This window comes from Taeniopygia guttata, chromosome 5, assembly GCF_048771995.1.
Source record: "Taeniopygia guttata chromosome 5, bTaeGut7.mat, whole genome shotgun sequence".
In the NCBI taxonomy this organism is placed as follows: domain Eukaryota; kingdom Metazoa; phylum Chordata; class Aves; order Passeriformes; family Estrildidae; genus Taeniopygia; species Taeniopygia guttata.
The window spans coordinates 42,512,826-42,534,266 of NC_133030.1; the positions used below are offsets into that span (position 1 = coordinate 42,512,826).

The 21,441-nt window shown below is 44.7% G+C and overlaps 1 protein-coding gene across 1 annotated transcript in view; it reads left to right on the forward strand.

The window, feature by feature from the left end:
• Positions 1–16,144, forward strand: part of IFT43 (intraflagellar transport 43) — a gene marked incomplete at its 5' end in the record, with an annotated part of 42,850 nt that extends 26,706 nt beyond the window's left edge. The window contains 6 exon segments of the mRNA NM_001245674.1: positions 1,286–1,318; positions 1,788–1,834; positions 13,216–13,288; positions 14,631–14,706; positions 15,045–15,107; positions 15,901–16,144. Of these exon segments, the coding sequence (NP_001232603.1) occupies positions 1,286–1,318; positions 1,788–1,834; positions 13,216–13,288; positions 14,631–14,706; positions 15,045–15,107; positions 15,901–16,011 (403 nt within the window). The 3' untranslated portion in view covers positions 16,012–16,144.
• Between the last annotated feature and the right edge of the window lie 5,297 nt (positions 16,145–21,441).

Genomic DNA, 21,441 nt, shown 5'->3' on the forward strand with positions numbered 1-21,441 from the left:
CTCACTGGAAGAACTCTTTCCCCAGTTATGTTCCATTTTTGCCTTTGAACAGAGGATGCAGATATAGCTGAAAGCCCAGGTGCAGATGTTACCACAGAACTGCAGTTCTGATTATAGTAGTCGATATTATGGGGCTCAGATCACTGATTCAGTGTAATCTTTAGCTTCTCACAGACTGCAAGCTCCAAAGAGAGCAGTAGAGACAAAGGGCTTTCTTCTCCTTATACCTCTTTTCTGTATAGCTAGACATCCTCTCTGCCCTACTCCTTGCTCTTAGAAGAGTAGATTATTCACAGGAGAGCTAGATGAAAACTGTGACTTACTAGAACAGAGAGCAGATGAGGAGAGGCCTGTGCCATGTCATGAAGTGCTTTGAAAAGTGCAATGCAAGGCAGTGAAGCAACTTTTCTTACATCGTGGTACGTCCTGGGACAGTACATCGGATAGGGGAGAGCCCCATGTATTCTTTGTCATGGCACCCTGACTTCAGGGGGCAGGAGAATATCTATTCCCAATGCATAGACATGAAACTTCACTCTGCAAAATGGCCAAAGCAATCAGCGAGTGATGGAGTATCTGCTAAAAAGAAACCTGGCATTTAATTAACTTTTCAAAGTGCTGGTTCAGCAGTCTCCATGTTTTACATTTTGAATATTGAACAAGCATCCCTAATCGGGACTGAATTACTTCTGGGTTTGCTGGGGTGGAGAGAGCAAGGGAGCTGCCATTTGCCAGTGTCTCCCTGCCATGTTATTATTATGAGCTCTTGTTAATTCAGCCTGATCAGCCCTGATTTTTTGCTACAAATGCATGTCTGACCTGAGCTTAGCCAGCTCAGGTGGGACTCCTAACCTGAAAGGCAACCATAAAGTCTTTATGCACAGCCATGGGGAGGAAGAAACTGTTGATCTCTCAGGAGTAGGTAGATGAAGTATAGCACCTTCTTCACTCCTTAATGTGCCAACCTCTCTACACAGGTATGGCCAGCTTTACCTGCCGCTGATGGCAAAGGGGATAAAAAAGTATCTGAGAAGCTAAAGAACCAGGGAGTATGGTTCTTGCCATATCTAGGCACAGCTGTCTTTTGGGACCCAAGTGGTTTTGTTGCAGTCTGTAGCACTCAGGGACTTTTTGATACACTGGCTTAATAGTCACTCAGAACTCTTTAAGGTGTTTATCAGACCTGATGCAGGAATTGTTTTGCACAGTAACAGTCATATGGGGAAAGGTGAACTTTTTCATTTTCTCTAGCCTTTTCTAAACATAAGCCATCCTTGTCTTGCAGGTCAGGAAGAAAGCATGCAGAAGAAGTAGAAGAGTAAGTTCCCATTGTTGCTGAGACTTCTTCCACAACTTTTACATCTGATCTGATCATCTGACCAATACACCAAGATCTGAAAGCTGGGAAGGACGCAGAGCCTGTCAGTAATTCATATCATGTGTCCTGGGATGGGGCAAGGTTGGTCATTCTGTAGTTCCCTGAATATGGATGGCTCTGTCACGCCCATAAAACAGAAAGAAGGAAAATGAGGAAGCCACTGCTTTCCTCCAAGACCCGCCTCAGGCCCTACTGTCTTCAGCCCAGGGGTTTGTCTTAGGTACATCTTGCTTAAGCTGAGATTTCTGCTGAGCCCAGCATCGAGGGGTATGGAAGATCAATCTTCCATGTGGGCTAAGCATACTTGGAAACTCTCTCCTTGACAGGCTTTGAAGTTTGTGGGGAGGAAGGGGGCATAAGATGTTTTTCTCGGCTTGCAATTGAATTTCTTTCTTGTGCTTTGCTGCAGCCATCGTCTCAGACAGCAGAGCCTGGAGGCATCAGATGATGGAGGAGGTAAGGTACTTGACTGCAAGAAGTGCCTTCATGTGTGTCTAGGGGCTTCTCCAGTAAGGTGAGCAGAGGCATCTTGTAAGAAATAGCAAGGAAATTAACAATTCTGGGGGTAAACAAATGTAGGAGCTGCTTAGGTCTCCCCAGATGAATGAGGGAGAAAGGGTAAAGAAGATGGAGAGGGAGGAGGAGGAAATGAACTTGTAGTCTTACTTTGGCTCTTCATGAACACTGAATTATAGAGGACTCCTTTGGAAAGCAGGAAAGTGGCAAGGACGCACTTTTCTCTGTAATTATCTCCATGGAGAATAGTGGACTGGGCAAAATGAGAGCTAAAAGCACAATAAAAGGTTAAGAATGGGGAAAGAAGTCCCTGCTCTCCTCTAGTTTAGGTGATAGTAGACTCTGCTTTAAGCATCTGTTATTTTTTGTCGCAATATCCTTGTTGCCTGGGGTTTCTGTCGTGATGGAATTCTTAATTTAAAAAATCTGCTTGCCCTAATCCAAGATCATAGATCATAAACTAAACCTAAACACTATGGGTAATCCCATCTCATCCCTGTACAGGCTGCTATGAAATCTACTGGACTCCTAATTTAGCACTAGTTTTCTTTATAGTGTATATTACCTGCTCTTTTAGGACTGGATGAGTCAAGAGGAATCTGGAAAAATCCACAGTATGAATTTCAAGACAAGCATTTAGACAACTGTGGGGAGCATAGAAATTCATTAAAGCCTCTAGGAGGTACCTCAGTTTTCAAGGGCTAAGAATTTTATACAGTGTATAAAAAGTTGCATCTGTAAAATATCACCAAGTGTCAGAAAAATTATCTGGAGTCACAAAGGATCAGACATCAGTATGGTTAATGAGATTAAATGAAGACTTATTTGGGTCTTCCAGACAGATTAAGCATTGCAACATATGACTGCCAGAAGTGGCACCTTTATAGCATTGGCGTCTTCAGTACAGACTAAATTTCCCCCCTGGGAAGTTTCTTGGGCTTCTTAAATTTCAGCGTATGTCACTGAGGCTGGTAGTCTGTTCTGAACATCTCTGTTTGCATACGTGCTGTCCTTTTTGTTGAACCTTGGTCGTGTACTTGGAGTATGACTATCTTTGCTAACCAGGCATAAAAATGCTTGCCACATGTTTGTTTGTAGCATGTGACTTTCAGCGCTCCAAGACCTTGGGTAATAAATACAGAATAGAATTGATGCAGAGTGTGGTATGAAGACATATTGAATCCTAACAGACTTCACTTATTTATCTGTGTCTAACCTGTGGTTAGCAGCTGAATTTGGATTGCTTGCAAACTGGCATTTGGCTTTGGATTAAATCTATGCATTAAAAGAAAGATATGGTATGGCTCCTACCAGGCAGCTTCTGGTATGAATACGCTGGGTTGTGGATCTAAAATTCATGGTGCATTGCATGGTTGTGTTCCTATTTGGACAGGGAGATAACTGTTCTGGGAGAGGAATTTTCCATGTGGGTTCAGCAATTGGAGTGAGGAAAAGTGACGTATAAACAAACTCCAGAACATGAATAAAATTACATTTTTGAATAAGCAGAGAGATACAAATAAGTGCCTAGTGTAGAAGGCAGGGAGCAGCATGCAGTGGCTGTGTCTGTGCAGTAAATTGAGCTGTATCAGCCTCCCCTTTGCATAGAACTGCACTTGAGTTTGTGTCCTTAGCTGGATAAAGCTCGGATTCTAAACAAACAAAAATCAAGACATAGGTGTATGGATCCCCAAGGATGGGTCACGGTTATTTTGTCATGCATAATGTCTTAGCTTGTACACCTTAATATGAACAGGCGCAGTTGCGTAATGATTGCTGCTGTCAACCAATACCTTTGGATCGCCTTCCTTTAACCTATTAAAAAGCTGAGCTGTACCATTCCATTAGCATTGTTTGTCCCCCATCCAACCTTTTCATTAGAAGAATGAAGGACAAAACTATATGCCCTTAAAAAGATGTTCTTGGAATTTGAAATGTGCTTGGTTGTGATAGTTTATACGGCACTAACAACCAGAGGCTCTGAGTTTGGAGTCCATTTGAGAATATGTTAAAAAAGTATAGGGGCTGTAGAGAACCCAGTTTGGCAGATGGAGGGTGGAAGGAAGTTTGTACAGCCAAGCGGAGACTTTTGGGATTGATAGGCCTTGTAGCTTCAGAAACAAAAGTAGAATCCTTTCACTGCTCCTGGCCTGTGTATGAGATAGCATCTGATTCCTTATCTCTGTGGGATTTTGGGGGAGAAGGATGGACACTGCTCAGGTTGTGTGGAATGGCTGAAACAGTATGGAAAGTGGTAAGTGGGTGGACCAGACAGGGACAAGCATGGAATGATCTGCAGTTTCAGCCATCCATTACAGTTACACAGGGAAACTGAGAAGCTGGAAGACAGTTTTGAAAAAGTGCAGTGTCTCTCCAGAAGTAGCACTGGATTATCAAACTGATAGCTAGGTAGATATCCTACAGCACCCACTGTGATCTTAGCGCTGACCCTCCTGAGCACGTGCTGGTACTCGTGAGAACTCAGGCACAGCAAATGGGTAACGCCTCTGTTAGTGGATGTGTGCCCACTGGACCTTGTCATGGGGGACCAGGTCCTCTGCGTGGTGAGAAACCTGCTTTAGCAGGATTTAATGCATCACACTTGAGGAATAATAAACCTTCACAAGCAACACAAAAGTGTTTAATTCCTAAAGGACAGGCCTAGTTAAGTCACTTTTGGCCAGGGGCAATTGGGGGCTTAATGCTTTGTATGTAGCAATCTGTGCAATCTGAGAGAGAGGAGTTTGAGGGTAATTGCTCAATTTTCTGTCCATGTCAACAGGGAAAATGAGCAGCAGTGACTGAGCTCTGTATGGCAGGGAAACTGCATGAGACGGGAGATGTGACACCCTCTGTAGAATTTAAAAGGTGCTATCTTCAGCACACTGCTTCCTTTTGTGTAGCAGCCAAGAGCTTCTGCCATGTGCTGACTATCCTTTGTCATGAGGTGGGAGAGAAGATGGGACAACCAAGCTGAAGTTGAAGGGCTTTATCTTCCCTTTGCTGCTTTCTCCAACAGGGCATAGAGGGCTTTACTCTGCTTGTGTGTCTCTTTCTGGCACAGAGCTAGATAGGGCTGTTTCCTGTCAGGTGAGAAATGCTAACATTCCTCCACCACCTCAGCAATCTGATTTGTCCTTTGCCTAGAAGTTTTTTTTGTTGTTCCTTTCTTGTCCACCAGTTCTGCACTTCTGTGTTGTATTCCCACGGATGTCATTTTCCTTACTACTTTTTCCTTGGATTTTTCTCCTCAGCACTTTATGGGAACTTATTAGCTAAGGCTGTTATCCCTCTCCCAGGTATTCCAACATAGACTATTGCCCCACCATTAGAAGTCCCTTTCTGCTTTCTCTCTGTTACTCTTGGGATGCATAGCTGCTAGACAAGGGCTTTTCTTGGAAGACTGGGATGTGATGTATGATTTTCTGTCTGCAGGAACAATAGCTTGCTATTTTAAAGCAGATAGTGTGTGTGAATGAGACAGCTGATTGAAATGAAAGCCTGACTTTGCTATATAGACAACTGGAACCTGACCTGCAGGTGAGGAAAGCTGCCAGGAGACAGTCACTAGATCTGTGCCCTCAAGGCAAAACCCCTTCCTGCCTGCTGGGAAGCCTACTCAAGGAAGCAGAGCTGATGATTAGACCTCTCTATACAATGTCAAACCTCTAGAAGGACTTCTTACCCTTCTGGCATGTGCCAGTAGCTCCTTTGCATTTGAACAGGATGAGAGTCCGGACTTTGAAAAACAGAGCAGAAGTGGGCAGATGCCATTGCAGGTTCCAAACCCTTCTGGGTAGTGATATCTGTCAGGTGGGAGATCTGTAATTCACAGCCATAAAATATCCAACACTTCTTGAGCTGCATGCAAATATACACCAATGATGATATTGCTCCAAAGAGCTGAGAATAGAGCACAGGGAGGGTTATGGTTGGCTCTGTCATTCCTGATAAATTTTGCCAGTTGCTTCCCTGGGGAGTTGCTGTTTCTACAGAGCACACCAAGTGCTGCTGGATTCCAGAGACCATGAATTGGCTGAGCATGAGGGTAAGAGAGGGCAGAATCTGCAGGAACAGTCAGGGATATGGCAAGTGGGTATTTCATAGACTCAGAAAGCAGTGTTGGAGTGATTTGGGGAGAGCTAAATGGATGAAAAGTTCTGAGCATCAGTGAAATGGAGACAGAGTGAAAGACATACTGTTTGGGGAGTGGTATGAATGGGCTGAATAGAAGGTTTTGGGGCAGAGAGTGTCAGTGGTCTCTGGGACTCTGCATTGTGACTTCGTGTGTGGCTGTCACCACACCACAGCTCTCCCTTTTGCTGCTCCCCATCCCAATGCACTACTCTGAGTCTCTGTGCAAGGTCACTGAAGGACAGACTCGGCCCAGCCTGATGGTTTCCACTGAGTTGTTGGTCCAGGACAGTTTGAACTCCTCCAATAATTGCTGGCATTGTGATCTAGAGCCTCTGGTGCTGCAGGAAAGCTCTCTCTTGAGAGCCACAATGGGCAGGGGAGAGCAGAGAGTATGTCCCAAGAGACTGTCTGAGGTTCTATTTGAAGCAACAGACCACTGGCCAAGGGGCAGTGGGCTCCTTAATGACAAGGGAGCACACACAGCTTGTTGAGGGCTGAAAATGACAGTCTGGGGAAGCATCTTCTGTTGCTAAATTCTGCGATACGGTGGATACACAGTCATATTGGGTCTGTGATTGCTGAGTCCATAAATGTATTTGACGGACTAGGTTTACCTAAAATACCCTTTAAGAAAAAGCTCTTGAAAGATGATTACAGAATTGAGACACCATCATTTAAAACTGCCCGAGGCAAACTCCTTTGAAAATTGCAGCAGTGGAGGGACAGAGAGAGAACCGCGTAGCCCTTGATTGTAGTGTCATTCCCTCAGGACCCGTCCCCCCTCCTCCTCAGTTTCTCATCTGATATGAGAGAAAGCAGCAGTAAGATTCCTCATCTGTCTTATGAAAATCCGATTCTGAGTGGCTCTGATCAAACCCGGCTGGCTGTCAGCAGCAGTGGCCTTGTGTGGAGGGAGAGAGGCTTCTGAGGAGTTGCTGGATGTGGAGGTGTCATGGGTGCTGCCGATCAAAGAGGCATTTTTTAATAAATATATATAAGAAAAAATAAAAAACCTAAGGATTTAGCATAAAAGAAATGTAGTTTGTCTTGTTTTTCCAGTGTAACATGAAGAGGATGAAATAGAATCAGGCATGCCGGCTCCTGAACATACTTCCACGGGAGCATCCTGAGAAGCTGCTTTCCCTACACTTATAATGCTCTAATGCAAAGTCCCTTATCTCCAGTGTTGCTGAAGAGGGTTTTGTGTTTCTGAGTTCACTAGACCCTCTCAGGACACCTCATACCTTCTCATCTGATGCCCCACTACCTTCTGAGTATGTTTTAGCAGGGGAGCAGTGCAAAGGAACAGGGAACAGCCTTTGAAAAGAGGAAAACACATGTTACTGGAAAGGAGGGCAGGTGTAGTGCTCTGTCAAGGGCTGTTGGTAACACTAGGAGCTGTGTTACCACTCTAAATGCTGATAACCTCAGGAGTGTGGTGGACTCCTAGTCCTGGGCCTGGCCTCCAGTCTCTCCTGTCTTCTGCTGCTGATGAACAAACCTGTGCATTAAGAGTTTCCTCTGCTTTAAAGTTGTTGGGGTCTGCTTCTACTTTTTGCATAAGTACAAGCCATGCACTATTGCTTGTGAAGCCCTGCACTGAGCCCAGCGACTCATCTGGCAGGGCTCTTCTGTGCCTCTCCTCACACTTCAAATGACTGAAACCGGGCAGAACCTTTGTGTCAGCAGCAGCCTTGGGAAGCAGCAGAAATGCCTGATACCTGTCCTCTGCAATATGAACACACCACGCTATTAAGGCAAGTAGAATGTCACCCCACAGCCAGTCATCCATCTAGCTGAGATGCAATATTATGCAAGGCAAATGTATAACCAAGGCTGTAGGGTCAGTCCTGGCTCTGCTGTATGACCTTCCCTAGATCCTGTGACTCCTCTGGCACTCCCCCACAGGGTGACTTTTCCTATCGGCTTGGCCAGGTTGTGCTGTTATCATCCTCTTCTCAGAAGGGGGCTATGGGACATGGGACTCTCGGGTTATCTTCTGCTTATATCAGCTTTTGAGACAGTACCCTGGTAGCTGTGGTACAGTCTGCCTTTCACTCTACTGTTGTCATCTTCCTGCTGGTTGATCAGGCAGGTGTGCTGCTCCATGCTGCCTGCTAGTAGGGCAATTTCAGTCAGGGGAAGACATCCCTATGAAATTAATGTCCCAGCATCCAAAGAAGCATTCTTTATTTTCTCCGTTTGTCTGCTGCTCTCCTGAGAAAGCTTCCAAGAGGCTTCAAGCTTGTTTGTGTGTTCAGCAGAAGCTGTGTCCCTTGTTCTTTCTGGTTTTTTGACTATTTTTTTGCCTGTTGCTTTCCACTTTTTTACTTCCTTTTTTTTTTTTTTAATTCTCCATTTTTCCACTTAGAAAAATTATTTTTTGCATTGAGATGCACTAATTAAAGCCATTTTCTGGTATTTGGTTACTGAAGTGTTTGATGTCTCTCTGACAAGACCATGAAATGCACAGAGTGTCCACAGGGACAGAATTTGCTGAACACGGTGCTTTGTAAATGAGGGGACACAGTGTCGCAGCAGCTCATGAATATGAAACGCCCATGATGCTACCTCAGTGGACTTGGGAACACAGATGAATCCTGTCATGTGCTAAATGAGACCAATTTCTTTCACTTAACTTCATCTTCAATCAGACCTTCCATTTGCCTGTTTAAAATTCCCCAAACGTGATGCAGAAGGTAACAGCATTCAGTAAAACAAAGTTTTGCAGCAGCAGAGATATTGAAATTATTTCAGTTTTACATTTTATGAGCAAAGCAACATAAAATAACTTAGTTTCATTTTAACACCTGCTTGGTGGTAGGAGACTGCCAGCTCCAGAATCCACTGCTATCTTTGTGTTCTCTGGATATGGTGGTGTGTGCACAGGGAGGGCAGGACAGTTCCCACCACAAGAGTGTCCATTCTGAATGGCCTTTGAAACACTGAACCAGGTGGGGAAGTGGATCAGACTGTGTGAGATGGAGTCTTCTTTGTTTATGGGTGCCAGGGTACTCTTAAAGCAGCTTAGGGAGTAAGCAGCACGCTCTGACTAACTGCAGCCTGAACTGGAACATGGTTTCTAGATGCAGCTTTGCCAGTGATTTATTACCTGATCTGGAAGGAGTTCTGTCTGTCCCTGGAAGAGATTCTATATGTCCCTATTTATGCCATCTTGTATCTAGCAGACAACTTAGTTTTTTGGGGAGGACCAGATCTTACTGGGGGTTTACAGGATTTTAAGAGACCAGCCTGCAGGTGTTGCTACTAAACCAAAAATCAGCCCTGCTTGGGAGGGGAGGTGCAATTTACCAACTTTCAGGAGCAGCTGAGTATTAGATTGGTCCTTTAGGTCTCCTGCTTGTTGCTTTCTGTGGTTGTCTTCTTTGCCTCTCAGTAAGTTATTTGCTAAGAGGTAAAAAAGATTATGTTTACTATATGTTCTTTAATATGAACACATAAAGCCCTCCTTTCTGTATGTCTTGAAAAACTGCTGTTCCTTGCTTATTGTTTGACTGCCTGCATGTAGCATGGGTTGCCTTCATTCTTTCCCTGCCATTTTCTCCTCCTCCCATTCACACACTTCCATCTTATGCCATTGGTGCCTTGCCGTAACTTAGTCACAAAGATCTTTTTGTATAAGACCTAGCTAAGTTGAGCTCTTGAAATAAAATATTCTGTTTTATGCTGGGACTTAGATGTTTTGAGATAATCGGTTTTGTGCAGTGACTTAACTTCCCAATTAGCCAACATTTGGTACTACTATCTCCTGCCTCACCATAACTTCCATATGAGTAAACTCATTTTGATTCCATCCTTTGTTCATTTGTTCATAACCATTGGGGAGGTGGAGGGGAGTTTGCATTTGTCATCTGATGTTTGGTGCTCACTCATCTTTGCACAGGCCATTTGTTCACTTCATTGTTCACTACATTGCAGTGACCTGGAATCTGTGAAGGTGTGTCCTTTTTTGCAGTAATTTCTGAGGTTTGCCTACATGGGCATGAGAGCCTGGCCAGTAAAGTATGTGTCAAGGTTCTGCACCAGAAACACAGGTTTATGGAAAGTTATTTGAAACCCCCACACTGAACAGGAGAGGAAAAATGTGGGTCACAGAGCAAAGCACACAGAGTGGGGGTTTGTCATACAACTTTGTTGTTGAAAAAAGATGCAGTGCAAGATTGGCATGATCCTGTGAACGTTTCTGCATATACTAATGTTATATGTAAAGCCTCCCTGCAGCTAGTGGGAGTATTAAAAGTAGAGCATATGCCTACTCTCCTGCAGCACAATAGCCCATGCTGTGCTATTCCCCCCTGCAGCTGACACGGTGCTACAACTTAGATGTGTTACCAGAGCTTATAGGAAAAAAAGATGTGGGTCTCAAGAAGAGAAACAAAAACAAGAGGCTGGAGAATGAGTGGGGGTAAGGTTGGGTCTTGGAGATAGGTGAGAGCTGAGACACTTTGCAAACTGTACAGAGAGAAGAGGGATTGTGCTAAAGTGGCACTGTGGGAATTGGCAGAGGGAAGAGATACTTATGAGTAATAAGTGAACTAAAGACCCAAATATTTCAGGAATTATTTGTCCCTCATAGCAGTTAGCCCAGGGACCTGATATTTTATTAAAATCTGAGACATTTCTGTACTGTTTCCTGACAGTCTCACAGTCCTTCTAGGCATTGCTTCTGCCTAGAAATGGGCAAAGCATCTGCACTTTGCAGTAAGAACAAGCGTGCACTGGCCTTTGTTGGAGGGGCTGGCAGGGGCCCCCAGAGCTTTTCCAGCTCTTCTGTCTGAAATATTTTCAAAGTGTCTATAAAATATTAGAGCCTTGAATTTCTTTTGGAAAAATTTCCAAGTGATCGCCTGAATTTTGCTAATATAGAGTGGAGGTCGTGCTCTGCAAGGGGTTTAGAAGTCTTTCCATGCCAATGAGATAAAATCAGCACTTAGAGAACCCAGGAGTCTTTGTGAACCTGCAAAATGGAAGGAACATCACCGATCAGGGCTCTAAGTTTGCGGCTTTTTCTAGTGTAAAAAGAGATCAACAAAAACTAAAGAGAACTGGGAAGACTAAGACTCCTGAAATAGCTGCCAAAATGAGCACCGAGTGAAGAAATTCAGTTTCCTGCAAGAACCTTTTATATTTCTGCTGTCAAAAGTGGATAAGGATCTGACCTTCTCCTGCTTTGTGGGTGAAGACAGCTCTGTTCACAGGTAGTTTTTAATTTACTTGTGCTTGCTGAGAAATGTTCAGTCTCGTCATAAAAGGATAAATTAGTTCAGGAGAGGTTAAATGGTTTCTCATTCCGATGCTCATTTTCCTGGACTTAACAGGGCACCTCTGCACAGAACTTCATTCCCTGCTTTGGACCAGTCTCACCAGTCTGTTCCCTCCTTGGTCCTTGATGCTTATATACAGGGACTTTCTCCCACATTATCCCTGAGCAGATTTTACCAGCTGCCTCTACATGTTGCTCTGTCTGTCCCTGGAAATGCTTTTGTCCCATAAATGCATTTTGCTACAAGTTTTATCAAGAGCTGTGAGCCTCTGCAAGGAAGAGCCACTGGGATAGCAGCTTCTACCAGGTATTGTCCTCACAAGCAGAGGTGGGGATATCTGCCCCAAATGCCCAGTGATGCGCAGGTGAGACATTCCTTGCACTTGCCTCCTCTGCCTTAGGGACAGCCTAGGGGCTGTTGCTGCAGTTTCCCTTTAAATGTCTTTGGGAAGTTTGCTGCAGTTGGAGAACCTCTTCACTGGCACCGGCTCCTTGGGAGCTAGAAGGCACAGCTCTGCTGAGGCCGGCCAAGCTGTCACTCCTCTTGCCGTGGCCATGCTCCTGACAGCCCCTGTCCCGCTCAGCCTTCCTCCAGGCAAGCAATTAGCGAGAGACCCCACTGTGTGGCCAGCTCCGGAGGGCCCCAGCGCCAGGGCCCGGCTGACCCGTGCCCTGCTGCAGCTGGGCCAGGGCTGCCTCCTGGCCACGAGCGGGGGAGGCAGCGAGAACCTGCCCAGCTCTGACAGGGGCCGGACATGGGGCTTCTCGGGGACACCCTGCCCAGAGCCCTCGGCACCATAGGTGGGAATGTCTCTCCAGCTCCTGAATATTCATCTCAGCCTGGGCTGAAAAATGGGGCAAAGCCAGGCTCAGCTGCCATCCAGCAGTAGCGTTGCTGCGCTGCATGCAGAGCTGGGAGCAGGCTGCTCATTCCAGTGCTGAAGGGCCCAGCTTTGCCTGCTTACTGGGCAAGTGCAACCTTTTCCCTGAGCCAAACCAGCGTCTCCATGGTTTGAGGGCTCGGGGTCTCTGGAGAGCCTTTGTGGCCCTGAGTCCTTTAAAGGAGGTCTGTGTTGGTGTACTCTGTTCTTGCTTTGTGCCTCCAGTTACTTACTCTTTCTCCTTTTTCTGCACTCACTTTGTGCAGTGCTTTATCAAATGACAGACTGTGCAATGCTTTCAGGGCCTTGCTTCTTTAACAGGATGCAAAGCACACTCAGTTCTTCCTCCTATCCTCAATTTTTTTGTTTCTAGCATCCTTTTTAGTTGGAGAGGCCATTGTCCTTTTGCTGGGAATACCCAGTGACCTTCAGCCATTCCAGAATGACATTGGAAATCATGAAAAGGTTTGTAACAATACAACTAGACATGTGTTCCCTGGTGTTTGTATCTGCTAGACCACCAGCACTTCCTTCCTGAGGAAGGTCACAGGCTTCTGCACAGCCTAAGACCCCAACAGCAGATCCTTCAACATGTAGTTTTAGGTGGATTCTCTGTTTCTGCCTCTTGTTTCATTTTTAACAGTCTAGGTGACTGGTGTCTGAATAAATGATAACACATGACAAGCAAATTCTTGTCAGTTCATGACGGCAACATAGGCAGCAGGTGGTACAGGTGGCTTCTTTTGGCTTCAAGGTTGTATTCAGATGCATAGTCCAAGGCCTGTAGAGCCCTACCTGGATTAATCTGTTCCTCTTGCAAAATTTCTTCTGACCTCAAAGTTTTATTGACTTGTTTAAATATTAAACAATGTATTTTTAATTATTGCTAAATAACTGTTTTGTGTTTCCCTCTAATAAGAAACAGGGTGCTTCATATCTGTGAAACAAGGGACCATTGTCTTCAGTGAGAGGAGAGCACAACACTCCCCACTTACTGCTGCTGCTTTCTCTTGTTGCAGACATTCCTGTGATCCCTGACTTGGAGGATGTCCAGGATGAAGATCTGGCCATGCAAGTGGCAGCTCCCCCTAGGTAAGAACACAGCCAGGTGCTCTTGAGGCTCTCATCAGCAGTGCAAACTGGCTGGTGAAATTAAACCCATCTTACTCATGCTCTTTGGATGTCAGCAGTGGTGCTGTTCAGCAGGATTCTTTTGTGACAGTAGTGCTGCAAGCTGAACAGCACAAAATTCTTGTTTTCTATTACACACAGAAAGCAATAACTGCATATTCTCTCTATATATAAAAGACCCACATTAGAATAATATATTTGATATTGCAAAATCAAACTCTCAAAAGTAGGGATTTTCTTAATTTAAGGTTTCCTGCATAACCCCAAATGTCTCCAATGCACATGCATTATCACACACACTTTAATTTTTATGGTTGTAGGCTGCTTTGTCCTCCACAGGATATCCTTTTTACTCAAGTGTGTAGTTAATTTGCAAAGTACAATCCTGTTGTTTGAAGGGGCTGACACAGTAGCTTTCTAGTCAGCTCAAGGGAGACCAGAAAGTTTTAAGAAATGAAACTTAAATATACCAGGAAAGTCTTCTTTCCTCTATTGGGCATATTGCCAAGGTCATAGACTGGAATTTCTGTTGATCCTTATTTGCCTCTCTCACACATGAGAAGTAGTTATTGCAATTATATAGCTGTTAACAAAAATAATTGACAGTTTATGTAGTAAATTTAAAATTAATCTGTTTCTCACTGGAATTGATTTCTTTTTCTGTCTCTTTATTTTTTAAATAAAGTTATCTGATCCTCCTATATTCATAATTTTCTTGCAGTAGAAAAGACAAGTGATTTTCATGGACAAACACAAGAAAATTCAATTAATAGACGTCTTTTCTATTGTGTTAGATCACTTGTGAAGGCAGCTGTGGTACAACATTGTATCACCCCCCTGCGCCATGTTTTTCTTGGAAGGCTACATTTTAGGAAGTCATATTTAATAGCTCTGATGCAGCTCAGACATGAAAAGCCAAAAATCCTTACTATTCCCTAGCTCGTATGATGTTGCTCTCAGAGGCTCCTTTGCTAAGGCACTGGGGCTGTTTGAATGCTCACTATGGTCTTCTTTTCTTTCTAGCCCTTGCAACTAGTCTGTGGATTTTCTTTTGGCATGCTGGTTTCTCTGAGGGTGTTCATGGTTGTTCCACATCCTATTTTTATGCATGTGCACACCCTGATACATAGATTTGTCAATGACTGTTCATTTGCTGACTGAGCTGTGCTTCTGTCTGGGTACGTCCATCCTAAGAGTCTGCATGGGGGATGTGGACACTGGAGATGTCACCATGGAGATGTTCATGCCACCTATGTGCTTCCACACTGACACAGGCTTGTTCTCTGACCCTTTCTGGCTGCAGTGTGCAGGTGAACCGAGTGCTGACCTACCATGACCTGGACAAAGATCTAATGAAATATGCTGCCTTCCAGACTCTGGTAAGTGGATTTTGCTATGGGCTGGCCAATGTGAATCCCTCTCCTTCTGGACTCATGTCATCTTCCACAGTGATGCACAGTTGCACAACATACACAGCCTTATCATCCAGAGAGCTTGCAGTCTCCCTGTTAGTCTGTTCCTCTCTGCAACATGCCTTTTGTACTTGTTTGTGTCTGTAAATAATGTGGATATGGTATCTGTTGCTCAGATGAGGTTCTTGCTGTTGTCCTGGACAAAGTGACCCATATGAGGCAAATGTGGCGATGTCTAACAAATGTATCTGGTGAAATTATGGTGTTCATTTTCTCAGTGTCTGTATGACTCTGTATGTTCATAGGATGGGGAGGTAGACCTGAAGCTCCTCACCAAAGTTTTGGCTCCAGAGCATGAACTACGAGAGGTAAGTCTTTGTTTTGTGGAAACACCAACAAGGTAAAAGCTTTTTGTGTGTCTCAGACTGTACTAGGAAAGGGAGTGTTGTCAGTGCTGGGAAGAAGAGATGTGAGGAGGAGCTTGTCCAAGCTGTTGGAGGTTTGATTTCCCCAGCACATGGTTTTTAAGATAGATAGTTCTTTCTTGGTGTGAGTTTATGGCATCACTATGATTGGCCAGTATGAAGGAGCTGGTCAGGAAAATGTGCAAAGCCTAGTACTGTCAGAGATCCCTGCAGAAACAGATTCCTGCAGAATCCCTGCTTTGTCCTTTGGTGGTCACTATGAGCTACAGGTGGTTCTACAGAAAAGTATAGAGGGACAAAGGCAGAAAGCATTTTGGGTTTGGGCAGGGTTTTTTTAAAGCAGGACAGAACAACTTCAATACAACTGGGTGGGCAGGAGCTCGGGTCTTGCAACAAAGGATTTCTGCAGCTTTGAACAGCACGTTTCAACAGAAGTATGGAAGAGTGGAAGAGCTTCTTTCTGCGCCCTTCCTGGGAGTATCTAATATTAACAATTATCAACAAAATGTCCTTTTTGGAATTTTAGAACATGAATAATTATTTCCACATTTTAAAATTGTATCAGATATTCCCATTTCATTCTGGCTAGTATTCCTGCTCTGGCCAGCTGAATCTGAGACTTCCCTGGTCAGGGCAGTTGTCTTTTGGTTTCTCTCTTTGCTGTTCTGGCATTGTTCAGAGAGCTTTGGGTGACATAGTAACATTTCGGCATGTTTGTCTTTTTTCCTCTTGGTAGGATGATGTCAGCTGGGATTGGGACCATCTCTTCACAGAGGTGTCATCAGAACTAGTGACTGAGTGGGACCTGGGACAGTCAGAGAGGGAGGACCACATCAGTCTCCCATAGAGCTCTGACACACCAGATGTCTCATACATCCATCTCCTGTAAATAGTTAAGCACTTAAATTTTATATTCACTTGTTTGTATTTGAGAATGTATTTCAGACATGAAAATAAATAGGACCTTGCTTCATAAAAAATTGTCTTGGGAGATGTTTTGGTTATTTTTAATAAGAATTTTTGTTCTCAAAAAAAATTAATTCTAAACACAATAAAATATTTACTTATAAAGAGTCATTCCACCTCAATAGCACCTCTACAGATAACTGCAATGGTTGATCTTTTCTCTATGGAAACACAGCCTCTCTGGAGTGGACCATCATACAGTGGAGTGTGGTTTGCACTGATGGCATTCAGAAAAGCTTGGGCTGATAGGACTTGTTTTCATAGGACATCCAGGTTACCGTCTTCCTCACAACAGACACCTCAAGTTGTCAGAATATCTGATTTACATTTCATCCAGCAGCCTCCAGACTTTCCTTGTTAGTTTAATCTCTCTCTTGGAACATTACTTTTGTATTGACTCAGGAAGCAGCACCACCTATTAAACTGCTACTTCTTACAGCCCCTCTTTATACCTTGAGGTTTCCCAGCTAAATTCTGACCAGGCAGAACCTCACTTAGCTTTTGCAATCACATGAAGCCACAGCCTGAATGGAGATCGCTTCAGGCATAGGTACTTTGCAAGGAAAATGTTTATTCCATGTGCGTGAAAGAATGGAGCCCAATGCTCTTAAACAAGGTAACTCCCTGGTGGGTGTCTCCTTGGAAGCAAGTAACTCACTCTTATTGTCTTTATCTAAAGAAAAACTCATTTCGCTGTTAATACCTTGTCCCTGTAGGACAGTGGTCATTATTTGCAGGAAATAGTAATATTAGTTCTAAACTAATGTCCTTCAAAGCCTTGCCCTGTTGGAGAATCTTGCTATATACTTCTGGCAAGTGCAGGTGCTGGAGGAAGCTTGCTGTTCTGCTTTTCTTTGCTTGTTTGGTTGGTCTAATAGAGTCCTGCATTCCCCCTTTTGTGACAGCAGGATAGATCAAATAGCTCACTGTGAATTCACTACTCTGCAGAATTTCAGGTGAGAGCTGACACGCCAAACAACTTTACCAACAAAAAAGAAGGAGTTGGACCCCAATCTAGGGCCACAAAAATAATGGGAGGCTTATCTGTCCTAAGGAAACTCCAAAGTTTTTACAACCAAGACATCTCTCCTATAACTAGAAAACTAAGTGAGGCATAAGCCTGGGAGGCCATTGTATGGAAGATAATCTGAAAGTCTTTCTCTGAGCAGAAAAATCTGTTTTGGTAGGAGTAGAAACTTCCCAGCTGAGCTAGCATCTACTTTTCTGTGACACTTACAATTCCTGGCCAAAGAGAATTTAGAGTGCTTAGTATATCCAGGAAAAAAAAATTAATTCAGTAAACTAAAATAGGTTAGTAAATCAGACAAGTTAGTCTGAGAGGGAAAAAAATGGGTGCTTTGGGCAGCTGGGACCCTGGGCAGGGATACTCTGGGTTGGGAAGCAGGTGTGTGTGGGCCAGGCCTGTGCCCAGTCTGGGACCTTGGTAACCCAGCAAACACCTGGGAAGAGCTGGAGAGAAGGGCTTGAAAAAACATGCCAGCCTCATCTATTTTATGTTAGGAAGAGCTATCTTGGATTATTTAGTCTGACCTGCTATAATACAGGCCATGGCAGAGTCCTGTGAGAGGGGGCTGAGGTTTGCCTGTCTTTTAGAAAGGCAGACAATATATTTAAAACTCCTTCTTGGTTACTTTTTAATAGATTATTTAAACCCTTATGGTTTAAATTCTGCTTTATTTCTATACTCAGTTTTTGAGTTTCATCTCTTGTTTCTTGAGCCTGTTTACTTTCACCTTTCCATAGCCATGCTGTCAGATATTTTCTCCTTGTTTCAGTATTTATGTGCACTGGGATCAAGTTGTCTCTTTAATTTCCTTCAATAAACTTAATAGACTGAGACTTGTTTCCATGTCTCTTCCATTCCATGCACGGCTGGAGGAGGGGAGGTAGGTGTTGGGCTCCTGGCCCTTCTCCAGTAAGTTATTCCCACCCACTTTCCTTTCACAGTTGTGTTTTGGTTGCAGTGTTGGGAAGATGAATAAGACCTGCTGCTTCTTCTTTCTTGGGTCGTGGTGCTGTCACATGCATGTTCCTGTCCTTACTAAAGAACAGTGAGCTGCTGTTTCATGCCCAGGCTTGTCATGTACCAGTGTGTATTGGCTGTGACAAAGCTGCCTCAGGAACCCACGTTTCTGACAAGCCCTTTGGAAATAGCATGCAGGAGAGGAAATGGCAGGTGTAACTTTTCCTTCTAAATTGCTTTGCAGTCTCTCTGGTTGAGCCTCCTCAGGTGAGATAAGAAGAAGGATCAGTGTTCAAAACAGTGCCCCCAGTTCCTAGGAACTGAGATCAGCCCTCTGGGCTGTGCCTGGCCGAGGCATAGAGTAGTATTCCCTTGCTGGTCTCCACAGACCCTGTATTGCAGAGGGGTAATGAAAGGTACACTTGTGTGCTTAGGGACACACAACGAATCTTCAGCAGAATCAGGGTTAGAAATTAAGAACTTCAAGTTCCCAATTCAAACATGGCTTTCATATACCTGGCAAGCGTTTTCCATCTTTCATTCAAACATGGCAATTCAAAGTAGAGTAGTCTTGCTTAGTCTTTGTTCTTTCTGCTCTGCACTTAACATTGCTGAGGCAGAGCTGCAAACCTATCAAGGTGTGTGTGTCAACAGCATGTTTAGCTCAGTGAGCTGGCATGAGGTGTCTGCCCAGGGACTTGCTGGGATTCTGGATGGGTGTAAATATCTACCAGCAGATAGCTTCTGGCAGACTCAGAACTCAATACTGGGCAAATGATGGGCTTCATCACAGATAAAGTAAAAGTAGTGAATAAAGGAAAAATTAAATCTAGGTTCTATTGGTTTTAGGAATATCTGGTTTCGCTTGTAATAATCCATATAGTATTTATAGTCTTTCTTGGAGATGCCTTATTAGAGTGCAGTTTGTCAGTAATGGGGGAATATTGGGGCTGAGACAGCCTAGGAAACATTGGAAGAAATGGAGGAAATAAAAGCTGAAAAAATGCCAGACCCAGCAACTTTCCGTTAAAGAGCCTCTTAGAGGGACTCTGGCTGGCTGTTTTACTAAGTGTGATAAAGTGAGTGGAGGTCGGGGGGAGCTCCTATGTTAATAAGCTGGAAAGGCACTGCTGTTCCTTTCTCCAAAGCATCTCAGGGAAAGTGGAATTAATTCATGGCATATGCTGCCAGCATCTGCCACGGTGACCCGGAGTGGCGGGAGCCGAGTGCCAGGCAGTGCGGGCCAGAGGCCGTATTCCAGCCCCTCTCCCGGGCCTGTGCTGGGCGTGGGGGCGGCGTGGCTGCTCCGGTGGCACACACCCAGCTGCCAGCCTGCCGGCGGCCTGTGACTGCCACAGCCCGGGCCGCAGTATTGCTGCCTCTGAAGGGGATGTTTGGATATAAAAGAGACCAGTTTGAATGAAAGCTAATCCAGTTTGTCCCAAGCAGCTTAAATTCCTCCCACAGCATTCCCTGACTAAGACCTCCCTTCTCCAGCCATCTGACTTGTGTCTCATCTCATCTTGTTATGAGTTTTCCTCTTCCTTCTTTCCCACCATATCTTTACAGATTATTTGATCCTCTCCTTGAGAGAGAGAACAGATATATTTGGTGTTAGATGGGATTTCATTCTCTGTTTAATGGCTTCTGGGAAATAACCTTTCACACCTTATTTCCCCTTGACTGACCCAGACCACTAGTACAGAATGCTGTGGTAATCTTTGCCTGTGCTTCATGATCTGTCCATGAGCTTTCCCTCATGAAAGGGTACCCAGGGCCAACCCTCCAGGCTGCTCTTTCTGCAACCATGTCCTTCTACCTTTTTGGACAGCTGCCTAAGATATGGGACATTTTCATGGGCTGGAGAGCTGACAGAGCCAGGAGAAATTGGAGTAGTGGGTGATCCCCAGGCAGGGTAGAGATGCCCCATGCTGCCTTTGTGCTCTTCCAGCAACTGCTCCTTGCAACTTCTCTCCTTGTGCTGCCTTTTGAAATGTGGTGCCCCAGTTCTGGGCTGTGCAGGAATGGTGCTGTGCCGAGTGAGGGCCAAGGCAGGGCAACATGAGGGGTCCATAACTGGGTGCTCTGGTGAGACCAGTCCTGTCAGGGCCATGCTTTATCCAGAGAGCGACCTGCACTCCTGGCAGTCACAGCCTCAGAAGGACCCTGATTGATTCAGTCATGAATGCTGTGTGGCATGGATGACCAGAGTTCCTGAACCCACTAATCTCTCTGCCATGATCCCTGGGGAGATGAAACATTTCCTCCTAGTGCCCTGTTACTTGCATCTGCCCCAGCAGGCTGCTCTGCACAGACCTTACTGGGGCCACAACAGCTCCATGGCATAGGCTCTCTTATCAGGCTCCATCTCCTGTCACTTTCAGGACCACTTCATTATCCTTTTATTAGCCCTCTTCTCCTGCTTATCGTTATTAATAATCACACTGGATCAGCTGGAGTGCTGACAGCTGCCCCTTGTCTGTTCTTTCTGTCTATTTTAATCCTGCCTGCTTATCTGAAATAAACCTGATCCTTTTTCTTTTAATTAAAGAAATTTGGTGAGCCAGCCCCTCCTCCATGCAGAGATAGGACTGATCACACCAGTGATATGGAGGGAGCAGGAAAAGGGGCAGATTACTGGGAGACAGTGTTTTCCACAGACCAAAGATATGGGATGTCAGAGTAGAGGCTGGAAGAGACTGAGGCACATGTGTTGTGAGAAGAAACACAGCACTGGGTCATTGTGAGGTACTTATTTTGGGGTCTCTGTGTCTGAGCCAATGTATTGATGCAGGGCTGTGTGACTACACTGCACCAGTGCAATAAGAACAAGGGAGATCTGTTCACCTCTCTCTGTTTAGCATGGGTGGCAATAGCAATGCCAGACTCAGAGCTGGTGTGAGTGGCCTGTATGAGTGCCCAGGGCTGCTGGGATCACTGCAGTTCCTACAGGGACTAGAGGAATTTGTTTCTCAGTTCTTTATAGTGCTGCCAGAGGATGCAAGTGCTGGTCTTCACAACGATGCTCCTGCTTTGTGCTTCCACAGGCATTGCTTCCTGAGGCCACCGATCTCATTCTAGTCTCTTTAAAATGCCTCACTGGGCAGTTTGCTTGAGTTGAAATATTTGTGATGTCTGTAGGCACAGGTCACTCAAGGAAGGGCTGTGCAAATAGTCTGGGAGAAAATTGTTGTGCTAATTCACACTTTTATGAACCCATAAACTCAAATCTGCATTCATTGCAATCTGCAAAGTGACTGGAGTGTGGGCTGAAATGCTTAGAAAGTGTTAATCAGGGGTCCGTAACAAAGCAAAATGCTCTGAAGT